Raw genomic sequence first — 19,000 nt, forward strand, 5'->3', positions numbered from 1 at the left:
ATTTCAAGCAATATTGAACTTTAATTCAAATAATAACACTCCGTCATTCCCAGAACTTGTTCGTATTTGCCAGGTCGGGAAACTATCGCAGATGACTCAGAAAGCAAAATTTGTTGCTGGCTGAAAAAAGATCGTTTTCCGACTGGACTTTGATCAACTTGCCATGCTTTTGCGCAAAGTGACGTCACTATTGGTCGCATGACAGCCACAAAAAGTTGACGAAGGAAAACGTGAAGCGACGTCACAAATCAGGTCAGGGGGCGACGACAGCGGCAAGCTGATAGCGATAATATTGTAAGCAGTGCAAATGGTGAACAACGTGATATAAAAGCATCTAAAAGAGAAAATATGTACAACTGCGATAAAGGACTCTCGTCGGGAAAAGATAAGATTTCAATAAACACTTGAGCATGCAGGAGAATAACACCCTTGCACCCACGGAGTTAACTGTACCGCCAGCAGGCATTCTGTAACATATGATAACATAGCAGTTCAGTCCCGTTCGATAGCTGAATAAACATGAACGATTTTGAACAATGAGTTGTTTTAAATTCATTTTCTTATTACAACAGTATCTTCTATTGAGGCAGTTCTATCGCTTTTGTATAACAAAAATAACTCGATTTCATGCAGATGCGATTGCGTGACACAACTTCGCCTATTCTATAAACTTTTAAAAATAAAACGTTGGTCAAATTACTACAGTCTCTCGTTAAACGGGATTTCAAAGTGCTGTCCAACATTTTCTACAGATCATGAACCTTGTATCGCCAACGTTAAGCAGTAGGCTACGTTGAAATGGGAAAGCTGGTTATGGTCACAAACGAAAGATGCGACTACACATATTCACATCTTTAAAAGAAAAAAAAAAGTTGTAGTCATGGTCAAGCTCCATTTTCCATACCTGATGTTACCGTTTGGAGGTGCTGTTATCGTGGCTCTTGGAGAGAAAAATCTTCGACTTTCGTAAACTCTAAGTCACAAAATTGCTCAAATAAATACACGAGGCAGGAGTTTTTTTTATACTACAATAACAGCCTTAAAAAATAAGTAGAAACTACCGCTGTTTGACTCGTCCATTAACATAACATTCTGACTGGCAGACGATTAATTTTTTATTTCGACAAGGAGACGAAATCAAAGCGTCGGACTTAGCTAACAAATATGCGACCCAAGCCTAACATGTTATTCAAGCGCATACCTTCGGTAGGCTGGGACGTGGAGACGGTTTGGGTTCTTCGTCTTCAATTGGAACCTCCTTTGTCTGCTCTCCTGCATCAAGCAATAGAAGTGGAGAGGGACTGGGAACGCGGGCCAGGGGAGACAGCGGGATATGGCCGGTTGACTTTCTGCGGGTGGATCGTATACTTCTGGACAGCTTGTGGGTTATGCTCTGCAAAGTTGTCGCAAGTTGAACTCGATCGTCAGTTCGTTCGTCCAAGTCAACAAACCAGTCGCTTTTGCATTGATTCGACTTCTGCAGACGTTAAATCAATGTAAAAAGGGATTGATTTGCTGCTTGGAAAGGTCCATCAACCTAAGCGCAACAAAACACGCAATGGAGCAAGCAAGCCTTAGCACCTATGCTAACCTGCAACGACATGGGTCTAGAAGTAGCTGGGCTGGCGCCTAAAGTAGAAGACTTGGCTGCAATTGTCCCTGATGAAACTTGTATGGTTTTCGTTGTCTGGCTACTTGGTACCTTGTAAATAAAAAGGTAAAGTTTACATACATGCGATTATAATATGATCATGATCAACGTGTAAACAAGTTATTTTAAAAGAAAATTGTGCACAAGCACTTTCAAGAAAGTGTTTGGCAACGTTATCGCTATGTGCCCGTTACCTGATTTTCAGTCATGGCAATGGCTGGCATGGTAGGGGGATCGGTGTAACTCTTGTGTTTCGTCTTGCTTCCAGCTGCCTTGTTGGAATTGAGAAGAGGAGAGTGACTCCGTGCGTCTCCTCCGCTGGTGCGGCCTCGACGAAGAAAAGATCCTTTGCGTTTGACATGGGAGTAGGTGTGCATCGGGGATGAAACGGGAACGGGCGCGTTCATGGATCCACTGCGACTGTGAGAGACCACCTTCCTCCTGCGGATCAGCCTGCCCCGGCTCTTATTCTTGCGCTTTCCAACTTGAATCGATGTGTTCTCGAGGGGAACTGCAACTATAGTCGCCTGCAAAATGACACCTCGGTTCAGTCGCTTGTCAATGGTGGTTGAATCATTTCTGCAATTCAGATGAAACTAGGACTGACAGCAATGGCACTGAAACTAGCCTTCATCAACTCACTTTTGGTGATTTGTACATGATTTTTAGAACTTCAGTGTGCAGCAGCCCTTGCACCAATTCGTTGTTGACATGAGTGATGAGGTCACCCACACGTAAACCAGCAGCGTAAGCAGGCGACTCTTTATCCGCGTCCTGCAAAACAAACAAAGACGCTTCAGCAAACACGACTTCAATGCTTTCTTTTCCATAGCAAAGTTGTCTCTTACCCAAACAGCAAAATCCGTCATTTTTACATTGATTCAACGTCTGCAGCCGCTGAATCAATCTAAAAATTACGGATTTTGCTGTGTGGATGTCAACAACGCCTGGGAAACATCATAGCGCTTCTTTTGCGCACCAAAACTTTTTAACTTTTGCGGATCGAATCGTCAACAGCAACAAAGCAACATCTCACCGTGATTATGGAGTGAAGTGCAAATGTGTTTCCGTTTCCGAAGTAGACCGGAATCGTCTCCATCTTGAAGCCAAATCCCCGCGAAGTGCGCACTATCACCACGGGAGGACGCGGTGTACCAGGGATGGGTGAAAATGCGCGGTTTGGCGAAGATTCGCGTGAGCTGGGGTTAGACAAAATGGACGACAGGGTAGGGGGGTAGGTAGATCGGGGGCTGGCAAGAGGAGACGGTGGGAGACTGTCGTCAATATTCGGAATCATCAGCTGTCGCAACAACGAGGAGAATGTTGAATGACAAAAGTACGGTATGTTCTTCGGTAAAGCTAAACTACATAAGAAGTTAAAAGAATAATCTGCATTTATTTCGACATTTTTACACTGACTTCTCCACAAAACTGCGTCAAACAATAAGTACATGTCTGGAACACGACAAACCACAGAACCATGTTGCTGTAGAAAACTAAACTTTCAAACAAAAGTTACAAATTTGAAACGAATCCTAGACAAAATATTTAAGTCAATCAACATTGGACATTGTTTTTACAGCCGGCTGTATAGTCGAGTGGTGAGTGACCTGATACGGCACTCGAAAGGGCGCTACTTCGACACCGCTCAAGAGCATGTAGCATTGTAGCTGTGCCTTTGGGTGAACACTTAAAGGCATGACTGAAGGTGGACACAAAGATTGGCTTCCTTGCCTTCCGTCCACTTAGTTAGTCTAATTCTTCAACCACCGGGTGTAAGCCTGGATACGACAAAAAATGATTTACTTTAAAGTTAGACGATCTATTGATTCCGTACTCACCTGTAGTGAAGTAGCACTGGATGACTTGATGACGCTGCGTTTGAACGACCGTGAGCGCTTGAGCTCTCCACTGTGGTTACGGGATCGTGGAGATGTTGAGCTCTGGTGGGTCGCGTGCAGACGACGCTGAAGGACCTCTTCAAGACTTGGCTCCTGAAACTAAAGTGTTCGCTCGATGCTTAGTAATCAAGTAGTTTAGCATCATGGATCATATCAAATACTCGTTAAATAAAACTTTACTCTGTAGCGTCCGACAATAAAAGTAAAACTTTTACTTAAAGTAGACTTTTTTGGAAAGGCGTTGTCCGACCAACACGGAATATTGAGCTGTACAACTTGTTGCAAGTTTGCAACATTGAGCTATAAAGAGTCACTTGAAAGTACTTTTATGTTTGATTTTCTTCACAAGAATTGGTTCTACTCCCTCAAAGTTGATTTACTGCCTAAAATTTACGTTGCACATATGTAACATAGAGCGCTATTGAGTTAAAAAAAACAAAACAGTTTTCAGGTATTATTTTTCCCACCTGTCCCATTCTGCCTTGCTTCAATGTTCTACTTGTGACAAGACGGGATGTATCCGAGCTCGACTCACTGCTCACGCTGTTGGTGGGACTGAACTGGGAACGGCTACGACACACAGGAGTGACAAGAGCAGGATCTATCATCTTCTCAATGGATGAAGAGGATGCGAGGGAGCTGAGGGCGCCAGCTGACGAACACGAGGACATGCGACGATATCGATGACGTTGGTGTGGTGCTACGAGATGCTTCATCACTCCATGAGGAGGAACAGCTTTTAAGCGATCGTCGGATGCACTTGAGCTGCGAGAGTGGGATTTTAAGCTCTCTTGTTCTGATTCTTCCTTTTTTTCTTCTTCCGCTTCATTAAGCTCATGAAAGTCGCTACCTTGAGCTATCGGGCTATCCGCCGACATACTCCGAGACTTCTTGATACGTTGGAGACTCCCCATCTCCGGAGACTTTGACGATGAACGATCGTTTCCTGTAGTTCCAGAAGACATGCTGGTGCCGCGTTTCATGAGGAAGGACTTCTTGGAATTTCCACCGATCGTTGCATTGGGAGTCGAAGTCAGCCACTGTTTATCGTCGCTTGTCGAATGGTAGGTAAGGAGCGGACTGCTGCTTCCGCTAGCCACCGAGCTATCTGAACTTTGACGCTTGAACTCAAACGACGAGCTATCGGGAGCATTGTCACCAGATAAACTGTTGTGGCCTTCGAAGACGTTTGTTTGTGAAGGTATGAACGAGTCATGGCAAGACTCAGATGAGCGTCTGGAACATAAGCTGGAGTCGCTCTCACTACATCTTGGAGATGAATCAAACTGAAGTGGAGTAACAGTCAATGAGGGATCGCCAGTCTTCGGATCTAGATCATCACCAGCAAGTGATGACGACCTACAAAATCAAGATTAGTAACTAACACAACCAAATACTTTATAACAAAACCATAAAGTTCGATAGATCTCGATGTTTCTAGAGTAAGGAGTAGGCCTAATGTTTGGTCCAACTCAGCAGCTCTACATTACAGCAAGCAGAATTTCAATTCGATGAATCCCAACGCCAGCAAAGAAGCCTTCTCTCCATAAAATCTCACGGTTTTATGTTGATGCTTCATTGCCTACAAATGGGACAACAACAAAACTGTTTGCCATGTGAAATTTTTCTTCGCTTGTCGATCTAAATTTTCTAAAATATTTCTCGACAAATTTTTAACTCAACACGCCGACCCTTACATTCTGGTTTGTAGACGAATCTTTGCTTTCGGGTTATCGTTGGAGTTCTTCTTCGGTGTGCTGAATGTCTACAACAAACAGGAGCAATTACGTAAGTTCTGAAAGCAGACATTGCTAAAATTTCAATCACTGCTAACGTTTTTAGGCATAGTTGGCAATTTCGAAGCGTTTCATTACAGTTAAACCCACTTGCGAGTATCGCTTTGTGCTCGATGAGAAATTGGCAAGTTCGGGCACTTCACCTTCAGCTTGTTCATCATCTTGTGGTTCGTGATCATAACGGTCAGATCGAGCTGATGCAGAAAAAAATGTGACAAACCAATTACTGGAAAGTGATAAGTTGTGCTGATTTTGTTATATTGTTTTAACGTTCAATGCAAACAACAACGCAACGTAAGAATCGTAATAGACTAGCAACTCAGACAGCAAAATCCATCATTTGTGAAAATCCACCATTTTCACTGGTTGAACCACCATATCCACCATTTGGTGGTGGATCCACCATTTTCACTGGTTTTACTGGTTGTTTTGCTGTCTGGGAATGCGCAAACTACAAAACTAGCACTGACTGTCAAAATAACTTGTGTCTTCATCGTCATCAAGCTGGGGAATAAATTGAGCTTTCTGTCGTATCAGATTGTTCCAATCCATTGATTCAAAGTAAACGTGGCTCTTGACCTGCGAGTACAAACCCTGTCATATCACACATCTGTTGGTTGCCATGCAGTAGCAATAGCACATTGAAAGCCTGGCTAAAAGTTTTGAAAAACCACAAGGTCTTTGTTTACAATGTAGAAGCATTTTTCTGCCAACATTACCTCAAAGGCGCCATGGCAACCAAGGCGAACGTGCGGGTCACGCTCGAGCAAACATGATATGAGATTGACAGCGGGAAGGGGAAGGGAGTCGTCGCCTTCCGGCCACACAATTTCATCTTGAAGTAAAATACAACAAAGTCCCATTAGCAACAATGACAAACTCTATGAAAGTGTGGAAAGATCGATATCGAAAAAATCCATTTCAGCTAACGGTTCGGGCGGTGGCTTCGAAATAGAAGAGATTACAGCAGCGAAATAAACATCGATTAAATGCTCTCGTAGCTTTTCGGCTTCTTGGTAATAAAAAATGCGGCAAGAACGTTTTATCAAAATCAATGTGCTGATGAAAGTTACAAGCTCGTTAACTGTTTCACTGCTTACAACAAAATAAGAAAAACCACAAAAGGAAGCACCTACCGTTGATGGCTTGCATGAAAAGCTCATCGGGGGTTTGACCAAAGAATGGGACGCAACCGACAAGAAACTCGTAGAGGCAAATACCAGCTGACCACCAATCTACAGGGGGTCCATATCCCTGGTGGAGGATCACCTCTGGAGCGATATATTCCGGAGTGCCATGGACCTGGAAATGTAAACAAGGTAGTAAAAATACAAATACTTTCGCGAGCTGTAAAAAAGCAAAATTATAAAAGCCAAATAAAGTGCAATTTAAATGTCAAAAAAGATCCAATACAAGCAAATGATTGAATAATTGCAACACCAGCACGCACCTGTCGATCTACAAACACTTGCTGCGTTTCGACGTGCGACTCGTACATGTTCGTCGTACGAGACATCAATCCAACCTTGGACAAGCCGAAGTCTGTTAACTTGATGTGTCCCAGTGATGTGATCAACAAGCTGGCAGAAAATAATCATCATTTGTTGCAATGCGAAAGCCTTACAACAGATTATTTCTATCCACGACGCTATGCAAGCAGCTCGTTCATTATTTATAACACATAGAAAAGACAGTTAGTGCAGAAAAACGTAAACAGTTTAGCCTTCGAAGAGTTTGTAAATCACGAGTACAGTTTTTGCATAGCGGGCTCTCTTCTTTTTACTGAAACAAAAGCAGAATTTTATATGAATTTTTAAAGACAACTCAAGTATTCTTAAAATCCTCTTAACTTGTCGCCTGCAACGCGAAAATATCACGTGACTTACTTATCAGGCTTCAAGTCGCGATGTACCACACCGTAGGTATGCAAATACTCAAGCGCAAGCACAGTTTCGGCAAAGTACATCTGTGCAACTTCGTCTGGAAGGACGCGGATATTCTAATGAAAAATGAACCCGTTATACGTGATGCCTATTTACATTTATTATACTCTTTATGGCTGCATAGACGAGCGGTGGAAACCCTTGCATGACAATCGAACGAGCACCGACACCACCCAAGAGTGTAAGGCTGTGTCTTTAGCAGGACACTTGATGGCACACATGAAGGTGGAAATTAAGATTGGCTTTCTTGCCTTCCCGTCTACTTAATCTAAATATTCAACCACCGGCGCAAGCCTGGATACGACAAAAAAAGCGCTGGAATCAAACAACACAAGGTTCGACAACAGAATGTTGGAAGACCGCAAATAACAAGATACATCCTCTTGATGATGATGATAAAGATGCTGGGTTTCTCAACTTTGTTGTACCTTGATGAGAGAAGCAACATCACCACCCTCGACATACTCCATGACCATGCAGAGGTGGAGCTTGGTTTGAAAGGAGCAGTACATGGTGACGACAAACGGGTTCTCCACAAATGTTAGAATGTCTCGCTCTGCAAATACCTGAACGAAAGATATAAACTTTCATCTTCCTTTACTTTTCCTCAAACAAACAAAAAAAATCTATCACTTTTACATTGATTCAACGTCCGCAGACGTTGAATCAATGTAAAAATGACAGATTTTTCCGCCTGAGCCCATATCGTTCACGACATTGTCACAACTCACAAAGGGCGATTAAAATGCATTTACAGAAATGAAAAGCTCATCAACCTGGTCTATTTCGTTGCGAAGAATGAGGTTTTGCTTATTGATTTTCTTTAGAGCAAATCGCTGTCGAGTCTCTTTGTGACGTACAAGATACACAGCCCTGTCAGTAAAAAAAACAATTATTAAAAATGCAGTCGTCATGAACAGTATGATCACATCAAGAAAACATCATTATGAACTATTGTACTTACTGACGACATCTTTATTGCAATCATAAGATTATCTAAATTAGGCACCGATTTCGAAGATAAGCGTTAAAATAGTATTTTACAGTACCTACAATAGCTGCATGACAAAATAGCAAAAACAAACAAGTTTTCTCATAAATCAGGAATATTGAGGTGTATGCATGAAAGAACACAAAGTTAAAAGGCGAGTGTAACTAAAATAGCTTTAATATGACTTTTCTCTTCATCTTATTTTCAGTCATAACGTCACTTGCGAAGACACGCACCCATAAGCGCCATTGCTGATAAGCTTTATAGTCGAGAAGTCCCCCTCACAAACGGTTTGCTTCTCTGACGTGTCGCTACCGTCGGACTCACTGCTGCCGGATCCCGTCTTCTTGGTGGTCTGAAACAAAAAGCGGTTGTGGACGTGAAGTGTTTGCACAAGCTAAAGCGAAGCGAACAAAACAAATGCCTTGTTTGATACAAACGTCAAAACCACAGCGAAAATTGGTCATCATAACATGACACGACAACACGATCTTAATCGGTTAGATGATTTTTTCTTATATCCATAGTGCAAGTACAACAGCAATTCCTCCGTTGCTTCGAATGTGTAATGATTGGCCTACATTCGTATACGTTGCTACTTTCTATAATGTACAATGTAACCCACCATTTGGTCTACTGACATGCCGAGCTGTTGAACGATATATTGAGGAATGTCTCTTTCCACACAATACTGTTTTTCCTTGGCAACGTGCTCAGCTGATTCCAGCAACTGATAAAAGTTCTCAGCGTTAAATTCCTGCAAAAAAAGCCGTAAGCTCTTACTTGTCCCACCAATACCATGATCACGTTTTAATCACACAATTTAATCATAGTTAAACAGTTTTTGAAGGAAAATGGAGAAAATTTAATCAAAGTTATGATGAAACCTGTGCCAATGGAAGACACATACCAGGCATTCGACCAAACGTGCCGGACGAGCCACAATCATTTGGAAGCGCTTGACCATTTTCATGACAATGCCACCCCCGCCTTCAGATTTGTTGCGAGCCTGAAAAATGTCATGGTTGAAATGAAGACAATAGTTAGTGCACCCGGATGTAGCTGCGCATGAATACAATGTTTATTCACGTTGTTTGAGCGAGACAGATTTCCTTAACAGTTACTGATGACAACATTTTGGCGTTCATATACATTGCGAAGTGGTAAAACGTGACAGACAACATCGCATGGAACAACTAGTTCTAGTATTTCACGCATGGTTGCGCACAGCAAGCTAACAACAACAAAAATAATATAAACTGCTTATAGTGCATCACAATGCCGGAAGTGTTTGCTTCAAAACAAAACAAAAAAGCAATTAAAAAACGCACAACTTGATTCGTCTGTACGGCGGCTGTATTTGATTCATATGATGCATCAAAACAATACCCGATGACGGAGTATGTCTTACACAACGACATAATGACAAGAACTGCGAACCTCAGCGATAAGTTTTTCGATGTTCTCCGCGAGCTCATAGAAGAAACTGGCCGTGATTCTATTTTCCTGCGACATCGACAAGCAAGATCGCGACATCTCGACCAGCTGGTACTGAACAAACCGCCACGCAGCGTCCGACACGGCCGCCTGCGGTCCGACCTTCGACGACTCTATAAGTTGCTGTAAAAGCCAGATGGATTGATGACGTGAATTTTATGTCGCGCCTGCTACTGTAGTAAGAGACTTAGTTTGCATTTGAGAAGAAAACCTTTTTACATGTGAAAGGTTTTGCCGTCAAATCTCGATGTCCATTTTAATGTGTGAAGTATTTTCGAAAACAGAACCTGAGCGTTTAAGAATATGTACCCAACTGCTAAAGCTGTTAGTGCTTTTAAATACTTTTTAATTAATCGCTGACAGCAAAATTAAGCACTTTGACACTTACTTTAAGCTTTTCCTCCATCTGCGTTACAGCTTTTGGAAATCGTTCGCGATAAACGTTGTTCATCATTACCACCTCGGAGTCGTATGATGACGGCATCCTAGTCGGGCTGAGGCTGCGCGAGCGGACACGAAACGGGCTTCGGCATCCTGTGATGTTGTTCGGACGTTAATGTAGGGAAAAGTTGATGTTTTAAAAAAGTAAAACTCATGGCCCAAAATTGACAAGCAGGACAACTGATTTTTATATTGATATTACATCCTACTGTATATGACCTTTTCAAGCGCCTTCTGTTTATTGCAAACTAAGTTTTATTTGAAGCATTTCCACTCAAGGTTAATTTTTCTTGCTAAGGAAATATAAACAATTTCTCACCACTAGGCACCTCTTCTTCACTGATGCTCTCGTTGGAACCGAACTGATGAGACAACAGATTGAGCTGATCGGCAGTGGGGTGGGAGGGAAGATGATGGAGCCGATCCTGCGCGATGCGTAAAGTTGGTAATTTTTATACCAAGTTCGTATTGGCGTTCGCTCTTTAACATTTCGCACCGTGCAGTAACAAAGTCTTTCGGTAAGGACACGAATTAATCCAACACATAGATTATATTCTTTGTTGTAACGCTGCCAGAAATGTGTCATTTTAAAACTGAGGTTTTAAATTCAAGAATCACCATTTCGTTGACAGGCGTTACGTATATCTGGGATATGAAAATGCTTATGATGTAGCAAAAAGTGTGCAAGACTATTGCCGTGCTAAGTCAGGAGTTGCGAGAAGCCTACAAAACCACAGTGCTCCAAACAATAAAGCAAAAAAAGATTTATACCATATAAGTATAACCAACTTACTTGTGATGAACAAGCTGATGATGAAAGAACTGATGAGGGGGTGTTGGTACCATAACCACTAGATGGCAGTGACGCCACAGACCAGCGTCGGCCTTCAAGTGCCGACACCAGCGAACGAGGCTTGCTTGCAACATATGAAGGACCGAAAGAGAAATGTGACGGTTGCCCGCTGGGAGACAATGTACGTGGGCTGCCAACAGGACTTGTCACGCCTGAATAAATGAAGGATGGTAGAGTTGCAGTACAATTGATACATGTTGAGAAGTAAAAAGGTCAACGCAGATTAACATTTGATCATTAACTAAGTCTAGGTATCAGGATTAATGTCTCATATGGATAAAGTCGTGTTGCAGATAGTTCAATGAAAGCACGCTTATTATTAAATTGAGTACTTTGACATGAGATTTCATAGAAGACTCTGAACTACCTTGCCCTGCTATCCCGGGGGAGAGCGGCCGGCCGAGGTTCAGGGTAGGAGAGGACACCATCAGGAGACTGTTCCGGTTCGTGTTTCGCGGCCTAAACAATAACAACGCAAAAGAAACCTTTTTTAACATATTCAACTACATTCCATATCACTTTAATGCATTATTAGAATGGTTGCTATCAACATGTAGGTGAATAGATAAAATGGATTGCTGGTGAAATTGCAAACCAAAACAGTGACTCACGATGGTGTGATGCTGTTCCGTCGCGAAACCGTTAAATCTTTCTGCAAGCAAAACGATTGATCATTATATTAAAACTAGAAACATTATTAGGTTAAAAAATCAATTAGACAAATTTGCTATGAATATTTCATAAGCAGAGCAATGAAACAAACTAGAATTGTTATTTTTTTTCAAGAGTAGTAACAAATTATTCAAGGTTAAAGTATATAAAAGTAACGAAATGTTTAACAATTGCAATATCAGATTTTTCTGTTTATCTATTCTAGAAATATTTATTTTAACCTTCAAAAAAAATAAAACACTAGGCGAAATGTTCAATAAACATAAATATACTACAGGGCATCTATTCACGGAAACTACCAAATGACTATCGAGTATCCCATGCGTTTCTAGGACACTTTATCGAAACAAAGACGTTAAGCGAAGCGATGCAATAAATGACGTCAATATCACAGTCCAATTAAACCTCTTGTCAATAGATTGCAGGGCACAAGTAATTTTCAGTGAATTTGTGCGACAAAGTGTCGAGTCACTGCCTGACACCAGTGTACTGTGTCACCAGTGTACTGTGTCACCAGTGTACTGTGATGTAATAGGTAATACACCACAATCGCGTTTTTGTCATGCTCTGACAATAACAATGCTCCGGTTTGAATTGACGAACTAAAAAATAATTTTTTAGAAATTATGACAATTGAAAAGCTATCGTACATACTGAAAGCTTGCCAAACACTTTTTTTCAGAAATGTGGCATCGAAATTTGGTTGATCTTAAATTCACTTATGAAATGTGACGATGAACGTGTATCACAAAGGTGAAACAGTATTAGCATGTCGTAAGTCACTTTGCAGCAGCAGTAGATTTTGTGGCAGAGCACTTATGTGTACGAGCCTTTGAATAATGCATGTCAATATTGACTGAGGTAAATGCTTCGCTCAAAGCTACAAGAACAACTGCTCGTGTCATTGCCTCGGTGGTTGCTGTCAATTGAAGCGTATGGTGCATTTGATGGGTGAGTTGTCGTGTACTGTTTGCATAGCCGTACGAGCCAGGGGGGCAGGGGGGGCAGCCGCCCCCCCTGTTGTTTCAAAACGTCGCGAATCCGGGCAAAATCTTAAAATTATTAGGGCAAAAATTGCTATATAAAAAGCTACAAAATTGCATGAATTAAGAAAAACTATAAATTAATATCTTTCACCTATCAAACTAAGTACAGCCTCTTAATTGCACAAGAAATGTGCCGCAAAATTTTCATTTGGCACACCCGTACTGATGTATTGTATTGCATGGTGATCAAACTATAGTATCAAATCAAAACACAAAATTTGCTATATAGCTAATTTTATTAATTTTCACAAATGCATCGTGTTGATTTGGGCAGCTAAAACATGAAATTATTTGATGAAACTGATTAGTCTGTCTGTTTATGCAACTGCCCAAATTAGCGTGAAGCAGTTTACCCAAAATGAACAAATTCATTAATTTTTCCCATTTACATAACTGTATCGTTTAGATTAAGGCAACAAAAAATATGAAATTATCTGATCATAGTCTATTTATAAAACTGCCCAAATTGGCATGATGCAGTTGCCTCGCATCAAAATGTACAAAGTCTTTAATTTTTTTCATAATATCCATAAATGCATCATCTTGATTTGGGCAACTACAAAATATGAATTTATATAAATCTGGTGAATAGCCTACCGGTACTTTTACAAAACAATTCGGGTGAGGAGGTCACAGTACTTTTTCAACCATAAGTGGACATAGCTAAGCAACACCACCACAACATTTAACAAAAACATGTTATATATACCTGTTAAAAGTACTGTAATGTTAAGGTGTTGCTTAGCTTTGTTTGGTTACTTTTATAAAAAGGTTCTGCTACTATTCGGCGAGTTCCCTATTCGGCCAGAGCCTTTTTCGGCGAGTTTCCTATTCGGCGATTTTTTGAAAATCCAACGACGCCTTCTGCAAATCCGATGATTGAATATTATTCAATATTCAGACATTGAATCAATGTAAATACGAACTGTTAGGCTAATTGGGTTTTTTGAATCCTACGTCACTGTCTGTATGCAAACTTAGAATATATTAAACTTAGTTATTTTTGTCATCAAATTACCTAGCCTAACTATATTTTTAGAAGTAGTGCTGCCAGACCTTTTTATTTTTGTACTAAAATTCGTATCATCAAAACTACCTTAATTGATTGAACAAAGTTTATTTGAACAGAAGTAGTATGTCTGTGTCTGTATTGCAAAGAGCGAGTTTTGCCATTACCAAGCATTCAAATATCTCAGCCAGGAATTAGCAACAAGAAAACATAAACTTAGCTTTATTTCTGAAAAATACCGAAGAAAACATGATCTTATCCTTTTGCTATGCCACCGGACAGCATCATTTTACAGGAATATTCATAACCACATTTTTGTTGAAAATGCTCTCAGAATGCACTAAATTCAAAGTAATTTTTCAAAAATTTCTGGGGGAGGCCCCCCAAACCCTCCCACTGCTGGGTGTCGTCATAAGCGAAACACGCCCTCAACCCCCGCCCTTTCAAAATTACTGGCTAAGCCACTGCTGGTGATCTTATTATGTTACTTTTTCACTGTTATCATCAGGGATAGTTATCATACACCGCATACATTATATTTGGGCAATTTCTATAAAAGCGTGCACATTTGGGCAAATTTACTTTCTGCCCCCCCAAAATGCTTTGGTCTCGTACGGCTATGACTGTTTGTGAACAGTTTGCGTTTGAAACTTTGCAAACATGTAAGGCTAGATATGTTGTCTATGATCCAGAGAGGCACTGAATTATCTAGAGTTTTGGCAATCGCTCAGAAAATACGTGATAAGTTCTGCCAACCTTTTACGAATGGGCTTTTGTTACGATGGACATTGAGCAAGACAGTCTGAGACAAAACATACAGTCTTCCAAGTAAAGATAAGGCATGCTGGTCGCTCGCATATGATTTCGAGCAATGTGCGTTCGTTCTAGGGGATAAAACTTACAAAGCTCGAGTTGAGGGATGGATCAGAGTTGCCGAGTGTTTTATTGCGCATGCGCACCAAGTTGCTGGTTTCTTCTGAGCCGTGAGAGGGCTCCACACCAGGAAAGCTTAAATCTCGCCTTGGAGTGGAAACTTTACCTGAAAAATATTTCATATCGCTATAAAAGGCCATTTTAGTTTAACCACAAAAAAACTTGCGGTACCCTCTTTTAATATTTTTACGGTACTAACGGTACTTAATATTTTTAATATTTTTGCAAAAATAATTGAGGCTGCTGTGATAGCCAAGCTTGGCTGTGTGACATACCCAAAAACAAACGTTTCTTTTGTAAATACTTTGTTTTGGTATTCCAAATTTAACAGGCCTGGTTTTTTCAGCATACCGAATAAAAAACAAAACATAACAGTAACACAACAGTTTGTCATTTTGAAGCGTCATAGTTTTAAAAGTGTGCAGTCGCACATGTCCGTGAGAACAATGTGTAGCCCAATGAATTTGTTTGGACAGGAAATCAAACGCAGGAAATAAATCCTTGATATGTCGAAAGTACGTGCAGTGACGCTAACTTGCTATTGTGAAGCGAAATGTTTCAACAATGCTATGAGAGTTAAACCTGCCTGACGCCTGCCATCGTTAATCACACAGACCGTGCAGTGAATTAAAAGTTATTTAAACAGACAAGTTCTAATGGAATTTTCTGAAAATTAGCCACGAGATTAACGATTTATTGCAATCAAGCAAAATCCGTTTGATTGAGTATGTGCTGCATTTACATGGGGTGAATTGACTAGCAAAACGAATTTGGGAATTGGGATTAACGGAAAAAGGTTTGATAAATCAGGTGATTCGAATAAACGTAAGTCGACGGTGCATTGCAAACCACAACAATCATCACCTCATGCAAGCAAAAGTAATCCATAGACAAGAATTTATGACATCATGATCTTATTTGGTGTAAAATAAGCCTGGTGGCTTAAGAAACAGAACTTTATGCTATTCCATAGAATAGTTTTGTAAATGCATCGTGTGTATCAAGATCATTGATTTTTGCAAAAGAGTAAAAATTCTTAATACAAAATGTTCACTTCTACTATTTGTCGTGGCAAACTTGGTGGGCACATACGATGTACAGTATACCTGCTGTGACCGCTGTAAGACTGGCAAGACTCCCCCTTCTAGCTATAGTTTGCTCTGACAATTGACGCTGAAATTTAAAGTTGATGGGAAGGGTAGATGAGAAATCTTCCAGAGTTCCTGACCGTCGTAAAATACATCGTGGCACTGATGGCATCACTTGTGGCGAGTCATTCTGAAATTATCAGTTTACCGTGAATAGCTACTTAGATTAAAAATACCAAGAAAGAAACTGTTCTTTGTTTGGTTACATTAACTTCTTCAGTTAATCTGGGGCAGCACAAATTAGAACAATAGGCTAACAAATAAATCATTAACAGCTTCATCTTTAGTTTAACAACAATATTTACTAATGCGGATAATATCATGCTGACAATGAGAAAAAGTGTTGCAGCTACGTGTTGCCTACCGCACCTACCTTTGTTGCACTCAATCGCTTATCATAAGTGTTCATTGTGAGTGCTTGCATAATGTCATCCACATCTTTATCGTAAATATCGTATTGTTCCTGAATATGTAATAACAGATAGTCACATAATCCAAGCCACATTCTTCTATTCATGTGACACGAAATCAAAATCTATTTGTAACCTTAGAACCATTTACTGTGATCAATTTACTGAATTACAGATCTTTGCTATGATATCTTTGGTCTGAATATGCTCTTTAAAAGAAAAAATGATACGTTTCAATTTCAGTCCTACAACTGTCATACAACTGTTTCGATAAACTTTCAAAAATATACAGAGAGACTCTTCACCAGGCATTAGAAAAACAAAATGACATGCGTTCTTCTAGTGACTAGGTTACCACCTGATGTTAAGAGTGATACCAAGCTTTTATTTCCAACGTTTTGTCAGTCAGCACGACTGACTTTCTCAAGGGGGCTAAAACAGGTAAACACCAGGCTACCTGTTTACTGTTTAGTAGTAAATGGCACAACACATGATATATATACAGTATATTTAACAACAGATGTCCGTCATTTTTATATAAGAAATATAAGATAGATAAAAAAAAAAAAACGTTCAACTGAAATCATACTTGTGATTTTTTATGCCTAACATTTCATGAATTAGTTTCTTGCCAAACTCTTAAATTATTGATGAACCAGCCCAATACAGTATGGCACCACATAAAAATGAGGTAACTCCTGCATCACTTAAATGCAGCTATGACACAAACCTTGAGATTTTCCCTGGTTAAGCTTTGAAACTGTTCAACAGTAAAGTTGACTGGAAATAGACCACGAAGTTTGCCATGTCCTCGAGATGATAGAAATGAATAAAGTTCATCAGAAAGTAGAATACTGTAGTAATGATATAGTAGTGTCAGAAAACGTTACACTGGCCATAAATCACATATAATACACGCAGCACTAGGCTGTGTTGACACACCCATAAATTGGCAATGGTCTTCTGAATAATCCTCATGTTTTAACATGTGTCCTTATGAAACAAATTACGTTTCAAAAAGTGGTTCCTATGCTAGGTTCAATTGAACAATCCTATACATGATTCTATTTGAATAAGAATCTTCTGAGGATTCGTGTAGGTGAAACAGGCTGTTAAGGATTCAGATAGTAATAACTATTTTTGATATATATAGTCTAGAAAGAATATTTTTTTAAATGTACAAAGTCATAGCATGCTGCAGTGTAAAAAGTTTCACAACTATTTTGTACCACACTATCATACTTTTGCAATTCAATGTCAAGCTTGCAAACTTGGAAATTTCTCATAAAAATAGTCATAAAGTTTGAATCTGCAAGACCCACTCCACAACCAGTGCGAAAAGCTTTTAAACTAAAGGATATTAAAAACTTAACAATCAAGTCATGAGAAAATGACAAAAGCGATGTCTCATACAACAACACAATACTATATAATATATATTATATATTTTATATTATAAAATTCTTAATTATCTAAGAAAAAAAAAAAAGTACTCAAAATGCTCTTTTGAGAATTCGTATGCCTGAAATGAAGAAGAACCACTGTCATACAAAATGAAAGCATAAAGCTGCAAATCACTTTAATTCGAGATTAAGAAAACGTGGCAAAATAAACCTTTTTGTCTAAACAACTTGGACTATGTTGTATATTCCATCCCAATATAAAAGGATGTAATATAAAGTCGCACACTCCACTTGTCTCATTGAAACTTTATTTAATAATGTACAATAGTGAAACATCTCATATCAGAAGTAAACTAGGACAAACTACCATTATAGATAACCTTGTTAGATGCAATACAATGCTATAATGAATGCTGAAATTACTTTCACCAAAAGCTAAAATAAAACTATCCAGTATTCTTTAGCTAACTGAAACTTTAGTTCATACTTGCAAGTGATAAAGTCCAGACGAATGTAACAAAGCATTAACACTAAACAATAAACAGACTTAAAACAATACGCACTGATAGAATGTTTACCTTTGATGCAGTGGACTAATTTCTGTTGAACGACGTTTTGAATCCATTTTATCAGTCGAGCAGTGTGCACATGATTGAATCCATCTTACTACAGTACTAACTTGCCCCTACATTTTATGAGTTTATCACTTAAAACAACTGAAAAAAATAAAGTAAAATAGATGCATTAATATCTAAAATATCTTGCATTTTAATGCAATACTAATCAGATTAATATTAATTTACTTTGAAACATGTTTTTTCTAGTGTTACTTTTGCTGACTTAGCAATTTCCACTAGTTTAGTAACTTCCCTGTAGGTGACCAAATGACAGCTGAAAGAAGACCAGACATGCTATCACAAGGAAGTCAAAAATAGGAAATAAAGGTTGGCTGAAGCACATATAGCTTGTGAACATGATTTACCTTACATAAATGTTGGTTTTTACAAAGCAAAATTAATGTCAAATTTAGTTTCAAATAAAACATCAAATAATTTAAGTTGGATGCAGGAAACAATGTCAAGCTGCAATTATCATAAAACGTTTCTAAATCCTGTAACACAAACTTTCTGTTTCAACCCATTCTAGAATGCTGAAAAATAAACTAAACCAGGAAGGTCTAAGACACGAAAGGCAACAGTTCAGTTTAAAAAAAACTTTGCTGAACATAATGAGAGCAACGAGCACTGAATATCTTACTTGCTAATTCTAATGGCAATACTTTTCCGAAATGGCCCATTTCGAAGAA

General features: G+C 39.4%; 1 protein-coding gene across 1 annotated transcript; it reads right to left on the reverse strand.

Annotated features, from left to right (window-relative positions):
- Positions 1-44: 44 nt before the first annotated feature.
- On the reverse strand, positions 45-18,408 carry LOC145780189 (microtubule-associated serine/threonine-protein kinase 3-like). Its single transcript, XM_082591898.1, has 32 exons — positions 18,273-18,408; positions 17,022-17,145; positions 16,255-16,344; positions 15,840-16,011; positions 14,703-14,839; positions 11,685-11,725; positions 11,441-11,532; positions 11,014-11,225; positions 10,540-10,645; positions 10,168-10,313; positions 9,723-9,902; positions 9,193-9,291; positions 8,908-9,039; positions 8,519-8,637; positions 8,068-8,164; positions 7,720-7,857; positions 7,235-7,347; positions 6,799-6,928; positions 6,485-6,650; positions 6,068-6,183; positions 5,819-5,927; positions 5,439-5,542; positions 5,250-5,317; positions 4,020-4,911; positions 3,493-3,651; positions 2,688-2,951; positions 2,294-2,425; positions 1,846-2,178; positions 1,592-1,702; positions 1,202-1,393; positions 905-973; positions 45-467 (listed from the first exon to the last, which is right to left on the reverse strand). The coding sequence occupies exons 1-31, from the start codon at positions 18,317-18,319 to the stop codon at positions 911-913; spliced, it is 4,884 nt and encodes a 1,627-aa protein (XP_082448024.1). The 5' UTR covers positions 18,320-18,408; the 3' UTR covers positions 45-467; positions 905-910.
- Between the last annotated feature and the right edge of the window lie 592 nt (positions 18,409-19,000).

This window comes from Aplidium turbinatum, chromosome 1 (assembly GCF_918807975.1).
Source record: "Aplidium turbinatum chromosome 1, kaAplTurb1.1, whole genome shotgun sequence".
Taxonomy (NCBI): Eukaryota; Metazoa; Chordata; class Ascidiacea; order Aplousobranchia; family Polyclinidae; genus Aplidium; species Aplidium turbinatum.

Bases quoted from the DNA above. Each gene is read 5' to 3' on its own strand.
- LOC145780189 (XM_082591898.1), bottom strand. From the start codon at position 18,319: ATGGATTCAAAACGTCGTTCAACAGAAATTAGTCCACTGCATCAAAG. The intron at 16,345-17,021 runs GTTTGTGTCATA...TTACATATTCAG, and splicing joins TAACCAGGGAAAATCTCAAG to GAACAATACGATATTTACGA. The intron at 4,912-5,249 runs GTAAGGGTCGGC...TTGATTTTGTAG, and splicing joins ATTCGTCTACAAACCAGAAT to GTCGTCATCACTTGCTGGTG.